The 18,935-nt window shown below is 57.0% G+C and overlaps 1 protein-coding gene across 3 annotated transcripts in view; it reads right to left on the bottom strand.

Annotated features, from left to right (window-relative positions):
• Positions 1 to 18,935, bottom strand: part of PDGFRB (platelet-derived growth factor receptor, beta polypeptide) — a 39,026-nt gene that overhangs the window by 2,782 nt on the left and 17,309 nt on the right. For all 3 annotated transcript variants that reach the window (XM_012658315.1, XM_012658314.1, XM_012658316.1), the window contains exons 3-22: positions 18,004 to 18,327; positions 17,238 to 17,504; positions 16,381 to 16,508; positions 16,089 to 16,263; positions 15,275 to 15,467; positions 14,574 to 14,689; positions 13,096 to 13,219; positions 12,313 to 12,521; positions 9,215 to 9,309; positions 8,155 to 8,287; positions 7,619 to 7,723; positions 7,153 to 7,263; positions 5,943 to 6,102; positions 4,771 to 4,931; positions 4,076 to 4,194; positions 3,724 to 3,846; positions 2,882 to 2,993; positions 2,330 to 2,429; positions 1,641 to 1,746; positions 582 to 814 (exon numbers count right to left, since the gene is read on the bottom strand). In XM_012658315.1, coding sequence (XP_012513769.1) covers positions 582 to 814; positions 1,641 to 1,746; positions 2,330 to 2,429; positions 2,882 to 2,993; positions 3,724 to 3,846; positions 4,076 to 4,194; positions 4,771 to 4,931; positions 5,943 to 6,102; positions 7,153 to 7,263; positions 7,619 to 7,723; positions 8,155 to 8,287; positions 9,215 to 9,309; positions 12,313 to 12,521; positions 13,096 to 13,219; positions 14,574 to 14,689; positions 15,275 to 15,467; positions 16,089 to 16,263; positions 16,381 to 16,508; positions 17,238 to 17,504; positions 18,004 to 18,327 — 3,094 coding nt within the window. The remainder of the gene's footprint in view (positions 1 to 581; positions 815 to 1,640; positions 1,747 to 2,329; positions 2,430 to 2,881; positions 2,994 to 3,723; positions 3,847 to 4,075; positions 4,195 to 4,770; positions 4,932 to 5,942; positions 6,103 to 7,152; positions 7,264 to 7,618; positions 7,724 to 8,154; positions 8,288 to 9,214; positions 9,310 to 12,312; positions 12,522 to 13,095; positions 13,220 to 14,573; positions 14,690 to 15,274; positions 15,468 to 16,088; positions 16,264 to 16,380; positions 16,509 to 17,237; positions 17,505 to 18,003; positions 18,328 to 18,935) is intronic.

Genomic DNA, 18,935 nt, shown 5'->3' with positions numbered 1-18,935 from the left:
GCGCCCTCCTCTCCAGCTGAGGGAACATCCTATCTAGACATCAGGTCCAGGCAATATCTGGGCCTTCCTGCCCACAAATCTCCTTCCCAGTCTGAATTCTGGCCTGAATTCCTATAGACACCTCTGCCTCCTACAGCCATGTGAGGCTCCCGGTGGCCCTCAGGGCCTGGTGCTGGAGGACAGACCAGAGGCCTACGGCTGGCCGGGACCCCACAGGAACAACTGCGGTGCTGGGGATGCTAGGTAGGTTTTCTCCTCCTTGGGGCTAGGACAGGCCTCGAGATGGGACAGTGTAGAGGACCCATGGGGACTCCCCTAAAGGAAACAGGCGCTTACAAATACGTCCCAGCCCATCCTTTCCCTTCCCAGCCTGCCCTTCCCACCCAAGGCCATCAAAGGTCGAAGGAGCTCAGTTCTCTCTTCTATTCACTGGCAGGAATAAGTACTCACTCACGCTAGGCCACTTACTTCTGCGGACAGCCTCACACCACTCAGACACACACGTGTGCACACATGTGAATGCACGCACATGCATACACACTATGCACACCATCACCTTGACCCCGGGCCAGAGTGCCTACCTGGCAAGGCTGGGGGAACCCTCCAGGGGGCCCTCCTCGGCAACCTCAGGTTTGGGGTCAGGCAGGGGGATGATATAGTCGTTGTCACCCTCGTTGGGCTGCACAGCAGTGTAGAGGACAGAGCTGGTGTCCAGGGGAGATCGGAGGCCATGGAACCCGGGAAAGCGGGCTTGGGACCGAAGGATGGCTGGGTGGTCACTCCTCAGAAACTCCTCATCCACCTGTTGGTACTTCTGCTCCGTGGGGCAGGGAGAACCAGAGAACCAGGGGTGGTCGGACCAGAAATGCCTTTAGCGATCATCTAACCCAGCCCTCCCCCTCTGTATATATAAGGCGATCAGCGCTCATTTATAAGAAAGGGATTTGCCCTCCACCTCCCATAGCCTCTCACAAGACAAGGTGAGCTCGGGACCACTCAGGGAGGGGCAGGTATGGGACCAGCCCCTGTGACCCTAACTCCCCTCACTTCAGAGTAGACAAGTGTCAGCTCTCATCCTGCCTCAGCCTCCTTCGGTGGGGCCTCGGTTTCCCTTGCTGTGAAATGGTGACATCTCCACTCCATCTGCCCGGTGGGAGGGCGTGAGGAATGGACCTAAGGAAGGAGCTGTCTGTGTGCCAGAGGCAATGTGCATCTCCTCCTCACTCTGACCCCTGTTGTTGGGCAGGGCAGGGTAGGGTTTGGGGACGCTACTGGCTCCATTTGCCTGGACGAGCCTGTGACAGGATCCAAGTGGTCACGTAGCCTGGGGTCCACACTTCTGAAGCAGCCCTACCGTTTGGCATGGGCGCCAAGGCCTGAGGAAGGCTGCAGGACAGGTAGGGCTGTAGGCCTCTCTGCCTGCATCAAATCAATCGGCTTCCACATACGATTCAATTTCTCAAAGCTGTGTGCTGCTAAAATAAATTCAGCCATAGCTCCAGAACATGACCTCCTAATACTGGCAGGGAAACTGAGGCCCAGAGAGGGTGAAGGGCGGTCTCCCAGATAGCAGCCCATCACACAGAGCCTTGTACCCAGTGTCTGACTTCTGCCCCCACCCCCACCCTGCCTCAACATACCTTTTTGTAACCCTCGCCCAGCAGTCTCTCGAGAAGCAGCACCAGCTGGGAGAAGGGGGGCCGGATCTCAAACTTCTCTTCCCAGCACTTCTGCATGATCTCGTAGCTGGAGAGGGGAGAGGGGTCAGGGGCTCTGGCTCAGGGGCAGGGGGTAGGGCTGGGGACGCTGGAGGCTGCCCCTCCCAGGACAAAGCGAGGGGTGGCGGGTGGGTGTTGTTTTCCCGTTACCACCTCTGGACATTCCCTCGGGAAGCCCTCCCAGTAGCCCAGGCCACCTGGTTCCATGGGGCCAATTCCACCTGGGTGAGCACATGACCCAGGTTTGGTCAGTGGTTTTCATCCCCTCGGCTCAGTGGCTGGTTCTGGTTGGCATGTGACCCCAACTGAGCCTTTGAAAGTCAGCTCTGGGCTCTTTGCTGGAACTACGGTGCCAGCACTATGACAATGAGGCTGGCACTGCTGGCAGCCATCCGGGCAGTGCCAGCTTGAAAATAAGGCTGTACAGGGCAAAGCCGAGCCCAGGGCTAGAACAAGAGATCCTGGTGTCATCCTCTGAATAGCTGAATCCAGTCATGCCCAGGCTCTCCCGATCTCTGAGCTAATAAATCTGTCTTTGGTGTAAGGCGGTGGAGTTGGGTATCTCTCATTTGCATCCACAAAATCCTCCCAGACGCGCAGGCCCCACTCACATCTCATCAGAGGCGTGAGCGGGCTGGGCCATGCGGTAGCCCCGCTTGATGGCGTTGTAGAACTGCTCGTTCATGGGCAGCTCCGGGTAAGGGGTGCCACCTGTCGAGGAGCAGAGACAAGAGATACACAGGCTCAGGGGCGTGGACACGCGGAGGTTCCCTCTTCTACAGGACGAGGAGAGGCACGCGGGCCCTGGTGTGGGAGAGGGGGCTGCGCCCTTGGCATTGGGAAACGTGGGCTCCCCGTGGGCTCCGAAGAGACTGCATCCCTCCCCAGGACAGAGAACCAGAGGACACAGAGCCAAGCAGGCTTTCAGATGTCGCTGTCCAACCCCCTCAATACTCAGATGGGGAGATAAAGACGCCCAGAGAGGGCAAAGGACTTGTCAAAGTCACGCAGCAGGGAGAAAGCAGCAGAGCAGGGACTTCAACCAGACCCCTGACCCCTGTCCCAAGGCCCGTCCCACAGCCCTAGCAGGGGGAGGTGCGGGTGGTCAGACACCACGCCACGCCACGCCATGCCACCGAGGGCGGGGGAAGAAGCAAGCGTACCCAGCGTGAAGATCTCCCAGAGCAGGATCCCGAAGGACCACACGTCGCTCAGGGTGGTGTAGAGGCTGTTGAAGATGCTCTCTGGGGCCATCCACTTCAGAGGCAGGAAGGTCTGCGGGGATGTGAGGACAGGTGCTGATGCGAGGAGGGATCAGAGGCCAGGACCGCAGCCCCACTCTGCCCTGGGGCTCAGCTCCTGCTCACTCCCGCGCCTGGGAGGGCCCACTCTCTGCCCCACACAGTTCCCATGTCCACCCCGGTGCTGGCCAGAGGACCAGAGGCCATTTCTGTTCTCTCTAGCTGGGGACACGGCAGCTCCTATCCCTAGGAAAAAGCCCCAGGGTCTGCAGAGAGGGGTGGGGGAGCTGGGAACAAGCCAGATCACTGCCCGCTCTCATCCTGGCTGCCTGCCATCTCTGGGCCCAGTGTCCCTCCACTTGGCATTCACTGGAGAGTGGGGAGCTGAGTGAGAGGCAGCATGTCACGTTTTCCCCAGACCGATCCCAGCCACTGCCTGTGACCTGCTCATCTGTCTTGCTCTGTCACCTGGGCTTCTTCCTGTGCTACCACTGCTGGAACAACACATTTGGCCTGCTCCCCCTTCCCCACACCCCTGCCTCCATCACAGCTGGCCCCTCGCCGCCATGCACGGCTGGGTGGCTCCCCTTCCTGTCCTTGCGCACACAGCCGGGCAGGCCCAGCCCACCACCGCTGGCAGGGCAGGCCACGCGGAGCCCCATACTCATCTCTTGTGAGCTGCGGCCACGCTGATCAGGAAGGAATCTGTGCCTGGGGCCACAGGCACATGATGACAGCCCCGCGGGCCCGGGGAAAGTACTCACGCTGCCTTTGGAGATGTAGTTCGAGTCCCGCATGATGTCTCGAGCCAGGCCAAAGTCACAGATCTTGACCAGCTTGCCCTCGCAGATGAGCACGTTCCTGGCCGCCAGGTCTCGGTGGACACACTGGGTTGGGGGAGAGGGAAGCTGAGGCCTCAGGGACAATTGTCAGGAAAGACTCTCTGTCAAGGGCTTTAGGAAAAACGCATCGCTTTCCAGGTGTGAGGGGCTGCCCAGGTGTGCGGGTGCTCTCTGTCCCTACCCACCAGAGTGGCCGTGTACTTGGAGGACTCCGGCTGGGTGGGTGACCCGCCTCCCCACAGCCCCCACCCTGCCCCACAGCAGCCACACGTACATTCTTGGAGGCCAGGAACTCCATGCCATTGGCCACCTGGTAGCTGAAGCCCACGAGGTCTGTGTAGCTAAGCACTGGGGACTCGTTGATCAAAGTTGCCTGATAGGTCCTCTCAGGGGCTAGGCGAGAGCAGAGGGTCACCCGATATCTCATGTCTCCTCATGGCCCACAGGACCCCTGCCCTTTGGCTCCTGGGAGCCTGAATGTCCAAGCTACTGACCCTCTAGTCTCCCCCAAAAAGGAGAATGATTTCCTGATATCTAACTAAAAGCACTCCTACTCTATCAGTGCCCTCATTGGCCAAAAATATTTGACATTATTGGCCCTTGGGTCACCTTTGCTTAGCCTGGCCTGCCTGCTTCTTAGGGACACTAGACCAGCCTGGGGCCAGCTCAGAGCAGACCACCTCTCCCCAAGGCCCCCAGAGGCCAGGTCCTCCCCCACCCAGCTCTCCCCTTCCCTGTGGGCTGTGTGCACATCTCTGGACCCATAAGCAGGGCTTCACATCAGGGCTCCACTACACAGCAGCTTTGGCCAGGTGGCTGGCCTCAGTTTCCACATCTATGAAATGGGCACGGGGCCCCCTTCCTCCCAGGATTGTTGCAAGGCTGGGCATGCGAAAGGCTTTGAAAGAATGCATCACGGCGCGGGCGTGAGGCTGAGCATGCACGTGTGAGGACACCGCGTCCACCCACTGGAGGGGATGTAGTTGTCGTAAGGGGCCATGTAGCTGGAGGACTCGATGTCTGCATATTTGACGTCTCCTTTCATGTCCAGCATGGGCACATAGTCCACCGACTCGTCCTTGCTCATGTCCATATAGCCACCGTCGCTCTCCCCGGTCAGGGACACGTGGCTGAGGGTAGAGGAGCATCTCGGGAGAGTCACAGGCTTTCCCTTCCCTTCCCCTCCTGCCCCTTGCTCATCCCAGGGGCCCATGAGGCCCTGACACCAGTGGATTTCTTCTCTCGCTCATTCCCTCATCCTCTTTCAGTCTGTCACAGCATGAATGACCACGACTGAGCCCCTCCAACCAAACTGTTGGGCCCTGAGCTGAGCACCGGGGCTGCCAAGATGACATAAGGCCTGGAGAGCTCACACCCAGAGGCGATTGCAATGCCCCAGGACGAAGGTCATGACACGGGTGTGTGCAAAAGCGCCTTTTGGTGGCCTCTCCAGCACCACTCAGCCATGATGCCGTGCGAGTGCCCAGCCACAGCCCAGCCTGGCCAGCAAGGAATTGCCTTAATACCTCTGCCAGCCGCATCCGCTCCCCAAAGAGCTATGGGACCATACACGCCTGCATCTCCATGGGCAGGAAAAAGAGGGGAAGGAAATTGATCGAAAAGTTGGGGAGGACAGGGGTGAGTTTTAATGCCTTTTGTATGCTTTTCCAAAGTTACTCTTATCTCTGCTTTTGTAATCAGCAACAGAGCTAAGAAACGTTCTTTCTGGAAAAGAGGAACAGGAATTGAGTTGCTTGAGGGGCAGGAGGGAGGCTGCAGTGAGAGGCAGAGCTAGGGCCACCGCCGTGCAAGTCAGGAGGCCTGGCACTGGTCTCACGGTGCCTGGGTGCCCCGTGTGCCCTGGGACAGGAGGGCAAGACACCCAGGACACAGGGATGGTGTGAGGGTTCAAGAGGGGCACGTCTGCACAGGGCCTGGCACACTGGGACAGACCCCACCACCGTCATCATCATTCCTGTTAGTCCCTCGTCTGGGCTGGACTGACTCGTGGAAGAGCCCTGGCTCCAGGAGTGATTCTGCGCCCCCTCCCCAGCCTCTGCTTCCTCTCCTGGACAAGGAGGGAGTGAGCAGGTGCTCCCGGGTGCCCCAAAGATTCGAGTCCCTGGCCTGCCTCCTGGTACCTGGGCAGGGGCAGCCCGACGGGCAGGGCATTGCTGTAGAGCTCGGCGCTGGGCGGGCGGCGCTTGTCGGAGTGGTGCTGCAGGAAGGTGTGCTTGTTCCGGTGCAGGTAGTCCACCAGGTCGCCGTAGCGGCAGTACTCGGTGATGATATAGATGGGTCCTGCAAAGGGACAGGCTCGGGGGCAGTCCCTGGAGAGGCCTCAGGCTTCCCATCAGGGCCTTGAGGCTAATAACAGGCTGGATGTGGGAGAGGCAGTTTGGCACGATGGCCAAGAGGCCGGGTGCCTCGCAAACCTGAGTTCTTTTCCTCTGTGACTGCAAGCAAGGCACTTAGTCTCCCCGAGCCTTACTTTCCCCATCTGTTAAGTGGGGCTAATAATACCGACCTCAAAGTGCTGTCATGAGGATTGGTCAGATAATGTCTTTGTTGGCCTGGCACATGGCGAGCACACGGTGTTGGCTGTTATCGATGTGTTTTGTTTTTTAACTAAAGCTTGTTTTGGAGCCCAGTATGTAAGGCATATAAACGCAACGGTTTATTATTATCAGTTTACTAATTAAATTCAACTACAACGCATTTACTTCAAGTCCATCAGTGAGAGTTTGAAGATACTGATGAAAACAAAAATTTTGAAATGAATGATTATTGCGGATGTAAATTAGTCTATGTATGCAGTGTACTTCTGTATTTTGTTTTGGTTGCACAATACTAAGGAAAATCCCAAATCTCACAATAAGCAGCTGCGAATGGCAATAACATTTCTTTTCTTTCTTTTTTTTTTTTTTTTTGCAGCCTAACCTGTAATCAGAGCTTCACATAAACACAGTTGGCCAAAGAGGCTTTCTTTTACAATGTGAATGAAAGTAGGTCCCGATTAGCATGCTGGTGGTCTCCAGGGGTGGGAATATGACTCGTCTTAGAGTCATTTGAGTCATTTATTATGGGTTTCAAAATGTATCGTAAAAGTTAAAAAATGTCAGAGAACACTTTGATTTGGCAACCGCTGGGACTGGTGACCTGAAGAACCCTTTGGCGGTGAGGGTGCTCCAACTTCTAAATCCCGTACCCAGCTGGATTGAGGGTGCAATGAGGGTGCTGGACAGGTGGGTGCGGACCTCTAGCTGCAGTGGACCGAGGCGGGGGCAGGGAGGGGGCGGCCTTGGCCGGCCGGGTGCTTTCCCAGAGCCCTCTGGGGAGTGGGTTTGGTACCTCCTTTGGTGCAGGCCCCCAGCAGGTTGACCACGTTCAGGTGGGGCCCGAGGTGACTCATGATCTTCAGCTCTGACATGAGGGCTTGCTTCTCGCTGCTGCGGGCTGTGGCTGAGGGAAAGGGGGTCTCACGCCAGGCCCAGTCTCTGAGGCTCCGTGGAGGCCCCACCAGAGCCTATTCTTGCTCTTCTGCCCCACCCTGGGCTGCAAGACCCAGGTGGCCTTGGGGGTGAGGACCCACACTCTGGGGAGGGGAGAGATGGGGGAGGAGGCAGGGGAGGAAGAGGCAAGGCTGAGAGGGCTAGGGTGGGACCCTCTTTCCCAAACCAGGATTGGGAGTGGTGCTGGCTGCGGTGTGACTGCCCGTCCTGTGCCAGCTAATCAGATCGGGCCACTCTGGGAGAGGCTGAATGTGTGGGGTGGACCAGGGGGCCCAGATATTGGGGGGTGGGTTCCAAGGACTCACATTTCAGCATCTTGACGGCCACTTTCATCGTGGCCTGCGAATGGCTCAGGCCATGAGCCGTGGCCTCCACCACCTGCCCAAAGGCCCCGGAGCCGAGGGTGCGTCCTGGGGCAGAGATGACCCCTCAGTTCCTGGCCCACCAGGAAGCTGCTGCCCCACCCTTCCCACCCAAGGATGGGGAAGAGCCACGCTCTTAGGTCAACCTAGACATCCCTCAAACCACAGCTCCTCTGCACCCCTCAGCCTCCCTCGCTAGACCAAGCACAGGCCCGGTACTCAGCCTGTCACCAATGCCTCCTCTTTTGCCACAAAGGAGTCCCATCTCACAAGTCACAGGATCCTAGGACCTCGATGCTGGACAGCCCCTGGGAAATCAACTTATCCTCATGGTCTAGAGTGGGAGACTGAGGCCAGAGAAGGCAGGATACCAGGCCTGGGTCTCATAGCTGCTCACGGCAAGGCTGGGCCCGGACCTCAGAGAGACTTCCCCCCATCTTGAGTTCCCAAACTGCCACCTGAGGCCTCCCAGGACTGACCAAGCACAAGCTGGTCCCGCGGCACCTCCCAGGTGGAGTCATAGGGCAGCTGCATGGGGTCCACGTAGATGTACTCGTGGCCGTCAGAGCTCACAGACTCAATCACCTTCCATCGGATCTCGTAACGTGGCTTCTGCACGACTAAGACCAGGAACGCATCGTCAGAGGGGGTCTTTGGGCTTCAGGTCATTGGCTCCAGCCCCTTATAGGGTAGATGGGGCAGGAGACCCTGAGGCCCTGGGTAACTTCAACGCAGCAAGTGTTCAGCTGAGCCAAGGCCTTCATGGGCCCAGCCGGGGGGAACCAGAGTGGCAGAGGAGCCTTTGGGACTTGGCGGACTGAGGAGCAGCTGATCGCCAAGGGCCTGGCTCGTCAGAACCTCCTTCCCAGATTCTCTCAGAGCCTCAGCTGCTCCTCAGAGGGGAGTAGAGGAGCAGACAGTCCCGGAAGTGACACCAGGTAGGGGCAACTGCTGGACATGGCTGGGCCAGTCACAGTGGGAATCTCACAGATGGAACCTTAGAATGTTGAAATCATAGGATGTTGGGATCACTGGATTGGAATCTTACACTGATGGAGCACGAGGTGCTGCGATCCTCAGATTTAAGATTCCGGAATCTTAAAATGTTGGAATGACAGAATGTTGAAATCTCAGCACAGAACATTGAAATTACGGATGAATAGGATCAGAATGCATTTCAGTGGAACCACGGGAGTCTCCGTGAGTAAGAGACGGAAGAATCCCGGGGGCCCACGTAGTCCACCCTGTGGTCCTGTTCCCTGTGCCTGGGATGGGAGGGATGATGCGGAGCAGGACCCAGGGACTGGGGGACACAGCAGGGGCAGGGAATCCTGGATGGCCTGGGCCAGGTCTATGTCAGCCCAGGCTGCTGGGGGTGGAGGCAGCTCAGACATCCAGTGTCACTCTATGTAAATTCCCACCTGAGCTCTATGCTGGGCCCTGCACGTGCCAGATCATGCAGCATTCAAGGAGTGCAGGAGGCTCCATGCCAAATAATGGTGTGCCAATCTGTACCCACCGGGCCAGGGTGGGGCTTACCTTCTGCCAAAGCATGATAAGGATGATGAGGGAGATGATGGTGAGGACCACCAAGGCCAGGATGGCTGAGATCACCACCACCTTGAAGGGCAGGGCTGGAGGCAGAGAAGAGAGCAGGCCATGAGCACACAGGGTGCTTGGCGGCTGCCTTCCCCTCACTCCAACTTTGGCGCCACAAATCCCTCTGTGCCTATCCTGCCCAGAATGGAAGCCCCCTGCCTCCCCACCAACCTGTGATGTCAGACACTCAGCCTCCCGCTCTGGGCCACACCTCCAGCCTCTCCTGTAAACACCCACGTCCCTAAGGAACTGCCCCAGCTCAGACCCCTGCCAGCCCCCACATCCCTTCAGCCCTTGCCAGGGCTGGCCTGGCCTCGCTGCCATAGCTCTAGCCTGGGTGCAAACACCCTCTGAGCTCCGGCCCATTGCCTGGATCCCCTGCTAGCCCAGGAGCCCCTGAGGACCAGGCTGTGGCTCATCTCTCCTGTGAGTCTGTGTCTTTATCTGGGCTGTCACGGCGAAGTCAGACTCTAAGTTCCACGCCTGAGTGGCCCATGGGCTGAGTGAGTGACCACTGAGGGGCAGTGACTGAGCTCCAAGGGCCTGATGGATCCAGACCGCAGAAGGACCTGCTTCCGCCCCAGGTTCACCCCGAGGGCCAGTGGGGTCGGGGTAGTGATGGTAGTTATGAAGTGTGTCCCCCCGGGCTCTGGGGCAAGCAAGCAGCGCTAACACGTCCCACGGCCCTGCGTCTCCCCGACCCCAAGGCCTCAGCCTCTGTGCCGCACAGCTTCCCGTTCCTTCCTGCTCTCCCCATCCACCCCCGCCATACCCGCATCTCCCCTGCCCCGCCATGCCCCACTGGCCACCCATGAGGCCCCCTGGGAACTCGTTCCCTCCTTCTCTGGCCCCCATCTGCCCTTCTCTGCTCCCCGGGGAATCCTGTCCCGCCTCCCCCTCTGGGTCTTCTCCCCGTCCCTTCCTCCTAAGGGTTGCAGCCCGACATCACTCCTCTCCTCCTCCTTCCCACGAGTGCACATCCCGGGCGGGCCTGCAGCAGAAGCCTGCGTGTTCTAGGCAGCCCTCTAAAGGCATGCGGGAGCTTCATGCAGCTATCCCATCCCTGGGCACTGGTGCGTGGCTTTCCCTCGGGCTTTGGTTGCATGAAAGCATCCCTCTGCCTTTGCTCAGAGCTGGCCTGCCGCTCAGGCTGTCCACACTGTCTGCCCAGATGCCCACTTGCTCAGGGGTATGTGTGCACGTGTGGGAGTGTGGGTGCCATAAGGGTATTAAAGAAGCCCACCCATCCGCCACGGGGCACGGGACAGGAGGCAGTCTGTGTACACAGGCACGTGCGTGTACACTCCCATGGACTGCCCAAATGCACACACAGGTGTCCGAAACGCCTCACATGGGCTTCAGAGCCCTGCCTGCTCTGGCTCCTGCCTACCCCTGTAGCTCCGTCCCTTACCACTTCCTTACCCTTCTCCCCCACCCCTGCCCCTAAACATCCACACATCCTCTGTTCCGGCCAGGTTGAACTGAATTCCTTTCATTTCTTGGAACCCATTTTGCCTCTGGGCTTTTGCACAGGCTGTTCGGTCTGACTGCAGCACCGTTCTTTACCTGGCTAGCTCCTAGTCATTTTTTAGTTTTTTTTTTTTTTTTTTTTTTTTTTTTTTTTTTTGAGACAGAGTCTCACTGTGTTGCCCGGGCTAGGGTGCCGTGGCGTCAGCCTAGCTCACAGCAACCTCAAACTCCTGGGCTCAAGCGATCCTCCTGCCTCAGCCTCCCGAGTAGCTGGGACTACAGGCATGCGCCACCATGACCGACTAATTTTTTCTCTCTCTATATATATATTTAGTTGTCCAGATAATTTCTTTCTATTTTTAGTAGAGACGGGGGTCTCACTCTTGCTTAGGCTGGTCTCGAACTCCCGGCCTTGAACGATCCACCCGCCTCGGCCTCCCAGAGTGCTAGAATTACAGGCGTGAGCCACTGTGCGCGGCCCATTTTTTAGTTTTGATGTACAAGTTCCCTTTCCTAGGATACTTTCCTGAATCCCATAGCTGGGCATGGGGCCCGTTCTCCCTCCAGGCTTTCCCCACAGAGTGGTGATGCCAAGTGGGACTGCCTACTTCCTCGTCTGTCTTCTCTCTCAGGACTGTGGGCACCAGGAGGGCAGGTAGGGCTGGGCCCCTAGACCTCTACACCCCAGTGAGAAGGTGGGTCCCCTGTTTACCAAGTGAAGAAACAGGTGGCTCAGTGATGTACATGCACACAGGCGCATGCACGCACAGGGATGGGCAGGTAGACATGCAAAAGCACCTGGGCGCTGGGAGGTGCTGTTTGTATGTGCGTGAATTACACATGTATGTGAACATGCTAACAGACATACATTGCACAGCAGGCGTATGTGTATGAGGATTGTGCTTGTACACATTTGCAGAAAGGTGTGCTGCAATTACATGCTTTCAGACACGCACTATGCCAGTTTGCACACATGCACAGAAACTGTACAGGCATTGCTTATACATGCGTGTGGGGATTGTGCACCTACAAGTGCATGTACACAGACATATGCTCTGTGGGTTTATACACATGTCTGAGGATCAGGCATACTCATGTACATGGTTTACGAACATACACGGTGGGTTTACACGCATGGACAGGGCGGTGCATGCTCGAGCACATGCTTACAGAGGTACACTCTAGCTTCATGGGTTTATCTGGGGATTGGGCATTCTTCAGTGCAAGATTTATAAATCTACACACAGAGGGTTTGCACCTGTGTTGAAGGATCAGGCATGCTCGTGTACATGGCTTGCAACATACATACAGTTTACATACGCTACACATAAGGAGACAGTGCTATTCATATCCATGGTTTATAGACTTGTGTCTGTACACAAATGTGCCCACAATGTGTGTTGCGTACGTGCACAGGAACACATTCTGGTGGGTTTCACAGTGCTCCTGTGTGCCCATGGGCATGCCGACGCTCTTGGCCCGCTGTGGGGGCAAGGGCACAGACCAAATGTGGCAGTGTCAAGGTGGGGGGTAGGGTTGCCAGGGGCCGCTGAGGCTGGAGGACTCACAGTGCGGCACCACGATGACCTCCTGTGTGTCCTGGCTCGCAGCATTGCGCAGCGTGCAGTGCACTGACATCGGCTGGTCCACGTGTTGCAGGCGCAGCGTGCTCACCACCTCGAACTCCTGCTCCTCCTCCCAGTACGTCACGTTAGTCTCCAGCTGGCTCTCCTCGGAACTGTTCCCCAGCGGTGTGGGTGGCAGCTCACGTGGACACCTGCCAGGAGAGGCAGCAGGGTTGGCTTCCATCCCCTTACCTCTGTAGACAGGGAAACTGAGGCCAAAAGCAGGCAGCGCCACGGAGTGGTGGTGGAAGGAGGTAGGGCGTGTCCAGTTCCTGCTACCTCCCACCACCTGGTCCTGGGGTGGTTCCTCCTATGGACCAGCAGGGGGCGCTCCCATCCCAGAACTGAGAACCCTTATTGCCAAATCCACTCCTCTCATTTGACCCCCAGGGTCGCACAGCCTGTAGGGGGCAGAGGCGGAACCTGAACTCAATCCTGCCTCTGTCCACTATAGCAGAATCAGCCTGGCCAGGGGTATGGAATAGATCTACTGGGTGGGCACACAGACCCTGCACTGCACTGGGCCAAGGGCAGCCTGGGGTTCAAGGTAAGGAAAAGGGGCCATTTAGGTCACACAGAGCATCTCTAAGGAGGTGGTAGATTGGCCTTCTAAGATGTGGCTCCAGCCTGAACAATATGCCAAAAGCAAGAGCCTGGAATGTAACCTTCACTGGGTCCTTCTAGCCTGCTGCAGGTACCCCCGAGACTGAGGCCCAGGTCTGATACCTTTTGAAGTCTCTGCAGGCAGACCAGGTGATGTTCGGCTGGGGCATGCCTCGGCCGCGACAGCGGATTGTCTGTTCTCCGCTGGCAGGGTGGCTCTCACTCAGCTCCAGCACACGGACAGGGACTGCGTGGGGAGGGTGCAGGGTCAGGAGAAGGCGGGGAGCTCAGAATAGACAGTCGACAGGAAAGGCCCTTGGGGAGGACCCAGGCCAGAGCCTCCCCTCGAGGGAGAGGGCTGCGGACTGCAGGTGTACATGGAATACCAGGAATCCCCGTGTGAAAACTGATGGATTCCCCCTCTGGGTACTTCAAAGGGAAAGTCTCAGTAGGGGGCTAGTCTGTCTGTCCTTAACACCTCCCTGAGACTTGCTAATCTTCCCTTTTCACAAAGAGAGAGCAGGCCTCAGGCTCAGAGCCCTGGGCAGCCGAGCTCACCGAGCTAGAATTTAATAGCATTACTTTGTTTTCTCCGAGTTTATTTTAGTGGTTGCTTTATATTTATGACATGTGACGCTGATTTTCCATGTACAATTGAGAGGTTAAATTTTGCCTTTCAAAATAAATTTATTTTTAGAAAGTCAATTGACAAAACATTAAGTCACTGTCGTGTCGCTCCTCTGCTCAAAACCCTGTGATGGCTGTTCATTTCAGAAACAGTAAAAGCCAAAGTCCGTAGCAGGACCACAAGGACCTATACGATCTGCCCTCCCTGCAGCCCCCACTGCCCTGTCTCTCCTCTGACCTCATCTGCCACCACTCTCCCCTTCCCCCTGTTCTGGCCACACAGGCCCTCCTGCCATTGCTCTGGCCTTTGCCCTGCCTGGGGTACCCCTTCCCCAAATGTCCACTTAGCTAATGACCTCGCCTTCAGGTCTTCATGAAAATATTACTTTCTCGGTGAGGCCAAGCCCGATGAGGCCAACCCTGATCGCTGTGCGTAAAAGTGCAACACTCACCAACCGCCTGCGCCCAGCACTCTCAGTCTTCCCTCCTCTGCCTTCTCTTCCCTCCCACGGTGTTTGCTACCTTCCAACCTATGCAATTTGCTGGCATTTTCCCCTCTACTGTTCAATGTTTGCCTTTCGCCACTAGGATGCAAACTGCGCAAAGGCAGGGAAGGCCTCAAGAACCTTGAACGGACTGGCATGTTGTAGTCGCTCAATGAATATCTATTGAATTAATGGCACAGTATAAGTGGTATGTGAGAAGGAAAAATCACGGTGTTGGTACATGAATGCCTGAGGTTTTGGAAACACCAGTCTGGCCCAATGGCCTTCTTGTATAGCTGGGGAAACTGAGGCCTAGAGAGGTGACATGCCAGGTTCACACAGCAGTGGGTCAGCAGCCTAGAACCCAGTCTGCCGAGTTCCAGGCTGCATCTCCAGCTCCTCCTGTGGGTGAGTGGACAGTACGGGAAGCGAGAGGGAATGGCGGCAGGGAGGGGAGGGGAAGGGAGGGGAGAGGGGGGTGAGCCTCACCATTGATCTGCAGCTGGAAGGAGAGCTGGACCTCGGCATCCTCATTGAAGGCCCGCATGGTGTAGTGGCCAGCCTCTGCCACCTTCACCCGCACCAGGGTCAGCTCTGACACGTACCTTGGAGTAGGACAGGCAGCTGTCAGCGCTGGAAGAACTCTTAGAGCCCCCCACCCCTTCCTGGTACAGACAGGGAGGGGAAGGGCTTGCCAGGGTCACATAGGTATCAGTAGCAGAGCCAGAACTCAAACCCAGTCTCCTAAATCCCCACCCACAGGCGGTTCCGCTGAGCCAAGAGGGAGGGTTGGGAGGAATTAAGGGGAGGGGTTCAGGGGAAGTCCATTTCCCTTCACTTCAGAAAGGCCTGACACTGCTTTATCCCAACGCATCTGTCTCCAGCAGTGAGTGGCCTGCCTGGCACCCTCTTCCCCAGTCATATGGCCTTTTTCTTCTTGGCTGCTGCCTGCGGCCCCACCCATCACAAGGATAACTACACATCTGGGCCATCATCTGACCAGTGTCTGCCTCCTCCACTAGACCAGAAACTCTAGGCGGGATGGAACAGTCTGCTCTGGTGGCTGCACCATCCCCAGCGCCTGGCACGTGGTAGGTGTCAGGAAAGGTGGGCCTAGGTTTGTCGGGTGGCTAAAGGCCTCAAAGAACAATAAATAGCTTCAAGAATCGAGTGGCCGGGCGGCTGCTCACCGGATCTCAGACACATTGCGCGTGGACAGGGCAATCTCGCCGGTGCTGGAGTCCCCCAGGGTGCGGTTGTCCTTCAACCACAGGACCATGGGCTGAGGGTAGGCCTCGAACACCACCTGCAGTGTCCGGCTTCGGTGTAGCTCAGCGAATTGCAGAGCACCCACGTCTTCCAGCAGCCGCACGAAGCCGCTCTCTGCAAGAGGTGGCCGTCAGGGGAGGGACCCCGGGGGCGGGGCTATGTCTGGCCACCAATGGGGCAGCGCCTTCCTGGGGGTGCAGCTCCTGGAGGCGGGGCATCACTAAAGGCCAAAGGAGCCCAGTCTTGGCGGGGTCAGGGCTTTAGGCTTTAGGCACCCAACTGGTGAGGGAGTTACCGGAGCTGGGGTTGAAGTTGGGACCGGGACTGGGTGGGCTTGGAGAAGGGGCCGAATTTGAGGCTGATGTTGATGTTGAGGCTGGCTTTGAGGCTGGGACTGGAGTTGTAGTTCTCTGCTCTGGCTCGCTATTGTGGCTGAAGTAACTTGGGGCCTGGGACTAATGCTGAGGTTGGGACCAGGCTGCCTGGGCCTGTGATGGCCGTTGGGATAAGAAGTCAGGTTGGGGTTGAGGTTATGGCTAGGCGGAAAGTCTAGGTTGAAATAGGGTTGGATTCTGGGCTGACGCTGAACTTTAGTTCGGGTTTATCCCAAAATTGGGGCTTTGGTTGGCACAAAAGCTAGGGCTCTACTGGAGTGTGGCTGACTGTACCCCTGGCCTGTGACAGGCTCTGGGTCCAGCTCAGGCTGGGGGTTGGGGCTGAGCCCAAGGCACGCACCAACCACAGTGACATTGATGGCCTTTTCATCTTGATGGTCGTTCACGCTCTCCGACACATTGCAGATGTAGGTGCCTGAGTCGCCTAGCTCGGCGTTGGGGATGTGCAGGATGGAGACGATGTGGTAGGGCATATCCCAGAGGAAGTCGGTCACTGGCTCCACCAGCCGCCCACTCTGCAGGGACAGGTGGGGCAGGCCCCCCAGATCAGGAGGGGTCCATGAGAAATCAGTGTGCAAGCCAAGATATCCGTCCCTGCCTGGCCCCTCCTCCAACCCCTGGCCCAGCCTTACCTCCTTGCGGGGGTACGTCCACTCAAAGTTGACCACCTCGTTCCCGATCACGATGCACATGAGGGTGATGTTCTCGCCCTGGCGGACCACAGTCTGCACTGCGTTCACTGAGACATTGATGAACGACACTGGGGAGAGAGACTGGCTTAGGGCTCGGGAAGTCACCACCAGCCACCAGCACTATAGCGTGGTGATGGAGTAGGGGTCCAGAGAGGGAAGGATGATTGGTATAGAAGATTCATTCATTTGACAAATATTTGTTGAATACCAATTATATGCCAAGTACTATTCTAGGCACTGGGGCTACAGCAGTGGACAAAATAGACAAGATCTCTGTCCTCACAGAGCTGATATTCTAGAAGAAATAATAGTCTGGAAATCAAAGTACTCTCTGGGGATCTAAGTACAGGAGAAATTTATTGAGCACATACTATGGGCCAGGTACCTGCACCTTCCATCTTTTGTTTTATTTAGTCTTCGCAATGATCCTATGTGGTAGGCAGTCATTACCATCCTCACTTTACAGAGGAGGAAGCAGGCTCGGAGAGATTATGTGCTTTGTGGAAAGTCACTCACATGGGAGATGGCAAAGCTGGGAATTAAGCCCAGCTGGCTCCAAAGCCTATGCCTTTGCCCAGCACGTTGTACAGCCCAGCTCCGCCACTAATGCATTCTGCAACAGTGGGTGAACTCCACGCTCTCTCTGAGCCTGGGATTCCTCGTCTGTGAAACGGGGAAAACACTACCGCCTTTCCAAGGCTGTAGTGAGAACCCAGTGAAAAACAGAGTTGCGTTTGTAGACTCTGCGAAGGGTTATACTGGCCTCTGCTGAGCATCAGGCCGGAAAGGGGGCTCACCCTGCAGTCTGTAGACATAATAGGCATCGGAATCCACCTCCCTGTCCCCGATGGTGGTTTTGCAGATGTAGCTCCTGTCCTCAAAGGTGCCAAAGAAGCCACGTTGGTGGTCATAGGGGACAGGCAGCGGGACATCCACTTTCTTCTCGTGCAATGTCACCACCAGCTGTGGGTCTGTCACTCGGCATGGAATTGTGATCTCAGTTATTTCCGTGAGAAAGATGAATAGTTCCTCGGCGTCATTAGGGAGGAAGCCCATGGTGGGATCTGCCGGGGTGGAGCCATGAATGAGGGTCAGGGGAACTGGTGTCTGGCTATGCTGTGAATGGCCATGAGACTTCAAGCCCTCTCTGGCCCTCGGTCTCCCCATTACAGAACAAGAATGCTCCCAGAGGTCCCCTCTAGCTCTAACATTTGATGTGGACAGTGCCAGGGTGAGAGAGAAGACAAACCGCAAGTTGAAGCACAGCTGATACCTGGAGCTTGGAGAATGGGGACGATGGGGGGTGCGGGCCAAGAGGGAGCAGATTGGAACCAGCTGAGAATATAGCGCTGTTGGGAGGCGGGCATGGGTGGGCTGGCAGGGAGCAGACAGATATCTAGGCCAGGGAGTGGGAGTGAACACATGCCCGGACTAAGCCAGGATGGATTCCGTGATTTGTCTGCGTTTCCAAGACGGCTGCATTTCACAACATCACTGAGCTCCTCTGATGCCCTCCGTTGAGAAGAGCGACAGGGAAGGGGCACACAGGCCGGGGGTCCTTACCTGGCACAAAGATGTAGAGCCGTTTCCGCTCAGCAGGGTTCAGCCCACGGGAGTCATTGTAGGAGCAAAAGTATTCTCCCGTGTCTAGCCCAGTGACGTTCGTCAGTGTCAGCATGCTGGAGAAGGTGCCGTCCTGGGTCATGGTTGTTTCCTGTGGGGGCTCCTGGGACAGCCGCTCCCACACTACTGGAGCCGAACCCGAGCAGGTCAGAACAAAGGTGCTGGATACATTGAGGACAAGCTCTGGTCCCGGCGGTGTGATGACCAGGCCCTGAGACACCTGTGGTTCCAGCAGTAACAGCAGGGGCAGCACCAGCACCTGGCCTTTGGGAGGGGAGGCATCAGAGGTCACGGCACAGGGGCCACAGCACTCTCCCACAGCTGACCCTGGGGGGAGGCCATGTATGCACAGACCCCGAGTCCTTCCAGAACGCACTTCTCTTGTCCAGCATAGACTAGAATCCTTTACCCATGGCTCTGAGGCCTGCTGACCCAGTGCCAGGGCCCCAGGGGCTCCTCCTGACCTCCTGTCTCAGTCCCTTTAGACCCCCAGCCTCTGAGTCCTTCAGCAGTGCTGTGTTCAGGCAGTAGGCACAGGAGGGGTCAGGAAATCCTCGGGAAGCAATTCCCCAGCCTGCAGTTCCTGCATTACTTCCCAGGTCACTTTCTGAGCCTCTTCCCTGCAGCGGCTCCCAGCTGCCCAGGTTCCACCCAAAGCCCAGAGGTGGCCCTCCTTAAGAGGGGGGTGGGAGGGAGGGGCCCAGGTAGCTCAGAGTGGGGACAGACCAAGGCAGGGAAGATGCTGAGGCCCCTGTGGGCTGGTGGGGACTGGGGTTGGGGGTGTGTGATAAGTGATTGGTCCTCCCCCCACGGCATCCCCCGGGGCAGGAGTCTGTAAGCCATGCCCCTGTGCTCCCTGGTGATGAAAACCA

Source organism: Propithecus coquereli, unplaced genomic scaffold (genome assembly GCF_000956105.1).
Source record: "Propithecus coquereli isolate 6110/MARCELLA unplaced genomic scaffold, Pcoq_1.0 Scaffold58, whole genome shotgun sequence".
Classification (NCBI taxonomy): domain Eukaryota; kingdom Metazoa; phylum Chordata; class Mammalia; order Primates; family Indriidae; genus Propithecus; species Propithecus coquereli.
This window is presented reverse-complemented; position numbering and strand designations above follow the sequence as displayed.